The 8062-nt window shown below is 33.8% G+C and overlaps 1 protein-coding gene across 1 annotated transcript in view; it reads right to left on the bottom strand.

Moving 5' to 3' along the window:
- Positions 1-4528: 4528 nt before the first annotated feature.
- cog3 (component of oligomeric golgi complex 3) overlaps positions 4529-8062 on the bottom strand; it is a 33761-nt gene continuing 30227 nt past the window's right edge. Inside the window, exons 19-21 of the mRNA XM_016248844.1 lie at positions 7411-7538; positions 6607-6705; positions 4529-5761 (exon numbers count right to left, since the gene is read on the bottom strand). Of these exons, the coding sequence (XP_016104330.1) occupies positions 5735-5761; positions 6607-6705; positions 7411-7538 (254 nt within the window). The 3' untranslated portion in view covers positions 4529-5734. The remainder of the gene's footprint in view (positions 5762-6606; positions 6706-7410; positions 7539-8062) is intronic.

Genomic DNA, 8062 nt, shown 5'->3' on the forward strand with positions numbered 1-8062 from the left:
GGTTCGCAAATCTTTTGATTCAGATCGGAACTTCGGAGCGAGTTTGCAAATCTTTTGGTTCAGTTCGAAACTTCGGAATTGGTTCGCAAATCTTTTGATTCAGATCGGAACTTCGGAGCGGGTTTGCAAATATTTTGATTCAGATCGGAACTTCGGAGCGAGTTTGCAAATCTTTTGGTTCAGTTCGAAACTTCGGAATTGATTCTCAAATCTTTTGATTCAGATCGGAACTTATGACATGTAAGACAAAAATAATGTTTTCGGACATGAAAGCATATGTTATCCTAAGTTTTGGTGTAAATTACTCACTAAACGTTAAACTGCTAATAACGTAAGCCACAGGGAGACTGTAGACGGCTGTGATTCATTGTGTTGCATTAATAGAAAGCCAAATAATATAAAGATTTATAATGCAAAGTATTTTTCCAAAACTAAGTTTTATTAGTATTTTCATGCCGGGACGGTGAGGGGCACATATGTGAGTTAGCCACGCGCACTTACTAGACCGTCTCATTCTAACATTTAATGCCGAGGAGGACTCTAGCTCACAAGAATCACGAATCATTTGATCTAGATCGGAACTTCGGAGCGGGTTCACAAATCATTTTGCGAACTGAACAATTCCCTTAGTAGGGAATCAGACCGCAAATCTTTCTTTTAAAAAAAAATATTAAACAGTACACAACATCAAACCATTAAGACAGTACAGTTATGAAAAACAAAACAAAGAAAAAAGAGAAAGTATACACAAATACAAATCCCTTCAGAAAATTGACCATGCTTTTATTAAAGTAAAAGTGTAGTAACCATGTTTTTTTTAGTAAAACCACACCATGGTTAAACTATGGTTTTCACTGCTTTAGGATTAACAGAACTTTGAATAGTTTCCATGTACTTTTCTAGATCAACTTTGAATAAAGAGATTTAGATCCAGATTTTTGTTTATGTACTGTATGTGAAATTTAGCTAGCATTGCCAAACAAGTGCATGAATCATGAATCTTGCATGAATCATTGCCAAACAAGTGCATGAATCTTCCTCAGACGAGACAAAAACAGCAATTCACTTCAGTGTCTGATTTATATCATAATCCATAAGCTTTTTGTGAAATTTGGAGAAACTCATTAATCTGTTGTTTGAGCTCTTCATATTTAAGGGGATAACTATAGTTTTCAAAGTCGGACATTGCTTGTTATGATTTTTTTGGTGTAGAATTTGGTAGAGATGCTGTGACATGTCCCAACCAATATCCAGCCACTACTAAATTATCCCTAGCAATAATTTTGCTCAAACAATGAAATGTCTGTTGTCTGCCGTTATGTCCCCACATATATTTGCTTGCACTTCTGCATTCATTTCAGTACAGTTTTGGTTCGCCTATGGATGTCCAAAGTAAAATCGAGCCGTGAAGCAAACCCAGATGAGACTCAGTGTGATTCAAACACAAATCCTCTGCAAATACTATTCCATCTTCTTTTATTCCAATCAGACTTTGAAGAGACTAAGCTTGTGTCCTTCAGCCGTCTGCTGCGCTGGAGTTACAGCTGCTGATTTATATCATCTGGAGGGGGATCTCAGCGCTTTGAAAGTTCATGCAAAGCGTCAGACCTTCAGCCACACACACCTTCAGGTCCATCCAACCGTTCCTCCGGCCTTGAGAAGCTCCATCAGTTCACATTCAGCATCACAGACCGATGAAATCACTCCAGACTCGATCCACTGAAGGACAGCATACTCCTCTTACATCAGAGAATAATGGTACTTAAGACATTTAACTTCAATTAATGTAAAAATACAAATATGTTGCATGACATTCACTGTTGAAATACTACAGTAAAAACCTGTTGGTTAACAGTAGGCTTTCCTAAAATATATAATGAAAAGCTGTAATAGATCTAATTGGGCATTTCATGTAATTTTACAGCAAAATACTGCTAAAATGTAGTTTGTTATACTGTTAAATAAAAGTATTTAAATTGAAATAGAATAAAATATAATCAGATTTTTTTATTTTTGCAATTTATACCAGTGCGGTTATTGTTAACTAAAACTATTAAAAATATTTTTGTTAATTGAAATAAAGCTGAAATGAAATAATATATATTAGACTTAAACTTGAAATAAATTAGACATAAAATTTATTTCAGCTAGTTGACAAGGCAACATTTTTAATTTTCATTCAGTTTAACTTCGTGTACTAAAATAACTAAAACTGTAATAACATTATTAAAATATAAAGTAGGAATAAAATAAAATATAAATATTGGATAAAAAAACAGACATGGTAATAAAATATAAAAAACAACAAAAAACTTTATTTCATCGAGTTGCTAAAGAAACATCTAATTTTCATTCAGTTTAACTTGATGTACTTAACTAAAACTATAATAAAATTAAAAATTTAGCTTAAAATAAAAAAGTTAACTGAAATGAAAAAATGTATTAAATAAAAAAAAGCGATTATCAGTGAATAAAATCTTAAATTTGATCTGTTCCTCACACGAAGCTATCAGAGGCATGCGCTATTCTGCCAAGTTGGAACAAAATCAGAACTATTCTTGGTGAATTATTCCTTTAAATGGCCTAAAATAGGCTGATTTAATATTAAACAAAAACACCTAATTAACAGCAGTCACAAACTAAACCAGAGTGAGCCAGAGCACCGCAATTGTGTCAACAAAAATAGCACTTTCTGCAATGCCATGAGAGCTTATCTGGATCTCTTCAGTCAGCAGATGATGTCCAGTGTTTTTCCCTCCGTGCATGTAAACACAGGCTGATTTCCAGTAAGGATGTGGTCAGAGATGTCAGTGCAGGAGTGGACAGCTGTTACTCAGAGCTCATCTGGCCACATCACAGACCTGAAGAAGCTGAGCGAGTGACAAAATCAATCCTGAACTGCAGAAGTAGAGGATACATTTCTGGAGAAATGAAGTGTAGCGTTTGTCCGTTCATAACTCGTTTCTTCTCGTCCCGTGATCTTCTGGTCTACAGATGTGGCTCAGATTTCAATGCATGTCTGTGCATGGGACTTTTAGTTTTCACCTCTTTTGTGGTCCAGCAGGTGAAAATGGTGCGTCTGATCACTTTCTCCAGTGTTTTTACAGTTAAGCTAAAACCATAAAAAAACTTGTTGATTGAAATAAAATGAATGTTAAATGAAATAACAAAAACATTAAAAAAAAACCTAAATGAAAATTAGAAATGTTGCCTCAGCAACTAGCTGAAATAAAACTAGACGTACTAAAATAACTAAAACTGAAATAAAAACGAATAAAAACTACATAAACATAAAAAAAAATTGTAAATGTCAAAAACACAAAATTACTAAAATTTTAAAATTGAAAAAGAAACATATAAAAAAATTGTGCATTGGATCACTTTCTTTATTATAGTTAACTGAAACTTAAACTAGAATCATTAAAAAAGCCACAACTGAAATAAAATTATAAATATTAAATAATTAAAAAAACTGTATACAAAAATATGTATTTAACAAATAAAAACTAATTTTATATCAGCTATAGTTGTCAATGCAATATTTCTAATTTTCATTTAGTGTAACTTGATGTACTAAAATGACAAACTGAAATAAAAACGAATTAAAAAAACTGCATAGACATACTTTAACTTAAAAAAATAATTAATTACTAAAATACTACTACTCGTGACTCGCTTTTTGCGGTTTATTTTCTTTATTATTTGTTATTTATATGTTACTTTGTAATTATTTGTGTTTTTAATTTATTATTTTTCTCAAATGAGCTTAAGCAACAGAATTTGTGAACATTGTGAACAATCCACTTAAATGTGTAAAATTGACGGTAATAATTTCGTGTTGGGACTACATCCTCCCTATATGATCATGAACATAATGCCATTTTTACTTATTATCTGACAGAGAAGCGTTCAACAAAACAATTAAGATAGTTGTATTGTAATTGCACAGAGACGATTTACTTAATTTAACTAAACTGCTTTTTGAGCATACGATTTGATGAATCATTCACGTTTTTAATAACATTTCTAATATCATTCTGAGCAATAATAGTAAACACTACTACTATGAAAATGCCAAAGAAAAGTCTATATAATGCTGCCTTCTGCTGTAAATATATATTATCTGGTGCATCCACATCAGCACGAAGACGATTACTCAAACTGAATGTAGAAACGTTCACATTTTTAACATAACATTTTAGTTTTCTATCCTGTTTGCCCTTCAAGCATGTTTAATGCAGTCTGCTTTACAGAATTATTAGTTACATAAATCAGCATCGGCTACTGTAGCACATTATTGCAGTTAAAGATTAGGAATGAAAGGCATTCAGAACATGTTGAAGTTCTTCTCTTCAGCAGCGAGGTTGAAGGGCAGAGAGTTGAGCTCTTACTGAATCAAGGGAAATGCCATTCCCAGAATGCACCAGAAAATGAAGATTTATGCCGGCCCTAAAGCAGCACCGTTCAAAAAACAAAAAACAACAAAAAAAAGGATATGAAATTTGACCAAAGAGCTAAGTTTTATAAAGGTTTTAATCAAGGTTTAATGGGCTAGATCTCATTTCCACGTTGTAAAGCTGATTGAGTTCTTAGAGAATTTGTGAATACATGTGTGCGTTTATTTAGATTTAATAAACTTTCAGCTTTAGTTATGAATTCATCACAATCACTCCAACAGAACGAAACAGAAATGGGTCATTCGTGTCAAACAGGAAGCCAATCTTATATCAAACTTATAGAATTATGTATTAAAAAGCCCCAAAAGTGAGGATGTTTTTGACAGAAGATGAACTAAACTCCCAAAATGCAACCGAAGCTCCCAGAACCAAGGAAGAAAACTAGCCTGATGCATACAGGGGAACGTCCAAGAAATAATTCAGCTTAATATAAAAATTGTGTTATTATTAACTCACCCTCATATCATTCCAAACCTGCATGGATGTTTAAAAAGATATTACAGCTTGGAATATAATGCACAAGTCATATGGATGCTTTAAGGGTTTTTTTTGGACTATAAACATGCACGTAAAAAAAGAGCTGCATGAACATTCTTCAAACAATCTTCTTTTGTGTTCATCAGAAAAAAATGGTAGCATGTAGGTTTTAAAAGAATAATCCATCCGAAGATGAAATTCACCTCTGATGTTTCCAAACCTGTATGAAGACAAAAGAAGGCAAAAGGGAGCCGAAAGTATTTGGTGATCACGGTATCTTCTTTTGTGTTCAGGGTTTGCAAACAGGCTGGGAATGGCATGATTGCAGAATTGTAATTTTTGGGTGAACGGTCCCTTTAAATGAGACGAGAGTGACTGAATAATAACAGAATTCACATCTCTCAGCGAAATATTCCTTTAAAAATAATAATAAATATGTTATGCACATCATTTCCCTCACCTGTACAGTTATTTGCTCTCATATCAATCTAGTTCTGCTCTTTTATCCTTGAGAAATCTGCCTCAAACACACAGCGCCCCCTATAGCGGACCATGTGTTTGTGACTGAGCTCACACCTTCAGCACAGATGCAGTTTCATTTCAATCTGTACAAACTGATTTCGTATCAATGCTAAACAGCAGAACCGGATCCAGCACCTGCAGCGGAGCGTCTTTCGTGTGTTCAGTGTCTGTCTTTAGATATAAAGACGTGTTTAAGGTTTGGGAATAATCTCCGACTCTTTTCCCGACGCTGACGTGGTCCGAGTGTGGAAGAACTTCACTGTTCACTGAGTCCAGAGCTATTTCACAGACAGCAGCAGATTTATCTAGATGGCGGGAGACAAAGAAAGATTAAATTTCCATCAAACAAATGTACTTATTTGATCTCTGATTATAAAATGGATATTTACAGCCCTCCCAGCTAACAGGAAACATTCTCTGAAAGATTCTCTCAAAAGTATGCACGTATTTTCTTCAGTAACGCTAACAGAACACTCGTTTAGAGTTATCTTGTCTTTCATAACGTTCTCTAAACAATAACATTACTTATACATAATTTTTCTCTAAAGGTTTTGAAAATTTTCCCAGTAACATTAGTAGCATGTTCGTTCAAAGTCTTTAAAGGTCACATATTTTACACCTTTCTGGAGTTTTATTTTAAGTCTTGATGTCCTTAAGAATATATATTTGCGGTATAAGTACCAAAAACCTTTCTCAGGAGCTCTGCTGAGAACAGGTCGATTTGGGCCTGTCTAATTAATATTCACGAGCCTCTCTTCTGATTGGCCTGTTGTTTTCTGAGTGACGCTGGAACAATAATGTAGCTGTACAAATAGTTGCCTGCTGAAATTGAAATATATACAGGTACGGAAAGTATTCAGACCCCCTTACATTTTTCACTCATTGTTATATTGCAGCCATTTGCTAAAATCATTTAAGTTAATTTTTTTTCCTCATTAATGTACACACAGCACCCCATATTGACAGAAAAACACAGAATTGTTGACGAAATGATAAAACGGAACGTTCCCTTACCGTTTTCTCTCATGTTCACACAACCAAAAAATTGAATGTTTTGAATGTTATTTAGAAGTAACATTTTCATAACTTGATGGGAATGTTGGAAAAACATTCTGGGAACATATTTGTGTTAGCGGGGCGTGATAAGCACCTGTTCCATGGAGGGACATGCGATGATCTGCAGGTCTTCGCCGCTGTACTCCTCCTGCAGTAACGCATGCAGTCTCTGGAACACCTGCTGGACGTTGTTCTGAAACGGCATAAGATTGACTGGATATCATTTTCCTGCTGGGTGAGCATTGCATTATGGGCAATTGACTCTTTGCTTAGCTCCGCCTTAAAAAGTTAATGACTGATCCTACCTTAGCAACCGTTGCTATTTACCATTCTATAAGACAAACGTTTTGCGCTTTCTCCAAACATCCCATCATTGTGTTTGGAAGCTTTTAAACTGGATTTTCAGGCTGAAAACAGTGTTGCTATTGTTACCTAAGACCAAAACTAAAAATAAATGTTAACGGAAATAAAATAGAATACAGAGAAAAAAACGAATTAAACGAAAACGAGAAGTTTTGCCGTCACAACTAACTCAAATAAAATAAGTACTAAAATCTTAAAAAAAGAACTAAAACACCCAACAAAACTACTAAAATGAACTCAAGTTATTAATTCAAATATTAAGAAATACTAATATCATCATTACATTCAAATAACAAATTAATAAGTACGACTTTTCTTTTTAATAAATACTAAGATAGTACTGTAATGATACTGAAACTCTACAGTGTATTTCTATGGGATGTTCTGTACAGCTTGACTGTGTCAGTAACCAAAGGGAGCAAAGTTTAGCAAAAGGTCAGTATAAACACAGACTTGATTACATAATTAGTATTTTATGATTAGGTTTAAGAAACGTAGACTTATAAACAATACTAAGAAAAGGCATGATACTCACCCTGACGGGCTTGAACAGGATGAACTCTGTGTCCTTATTGGCCAGATATAAAGACAAGCTCTGTAAGGTGATGGGCAGCTTGGTTTTCAGTACGCGATAGGTGGCCATCACAATGTCATTAATTTTGGCTAAAAGTACAGAAAACACATTCTCATTAACAAGTGCAAAAACCTCAAAACAGCACACCCAGTCATACGTCTCTGTTTGTGAAAATAATTTCTGCCTCGTTATGGTGTGATTGCATGAATACTACAAAGTCTGTCAAAAATATGTACTGGTAATATTTCACCCCAAAATAAAAAAAATAAAAAATAAAAAATTACATAATGAAAATTAAGCATGCTGTATTTTCAGGACTAACAAGATTTTCTAAGCAGATTTTCACACTAAATTATCATTAGTGTAAAGCAGAAAATGTAAAAAAAATAATTTTTATATTGGTATACATATACATTTTATATATATATATATATATATATATATATATAGATACACCATTTGTATTACTGTATTTCAAAAAAGGGGAAAACCCCTAAAAGCCTAAAAGATTTATATATATATTAGGGCTGCACGATTAATCGCATGCGATATTTAACGCGCATCTTGTCAGAAAGCCGGTTCTGTAATCAGCGGTAAATCTCCATCACCTGCG

This window comes from Sinocyclocheilus grahami, unplaced genomic scaffold (assembly GCF_001515645.1).
Source record: "Sinocyclocheilus grahami isolate Dianchi unplaced genomic scaffold, SAMN03320097.WGS_v1.1 scaffold894.1, whole genome shotgun sequence".
Taxonomy (NCBI): domain Eukaryota; kingdom Metazoa; phylum Chordata; class Actinopteri; order Cypriniformes; family Cyprinidae; genus Sinocyclocheilus; species Sinocyclocheilus grahami.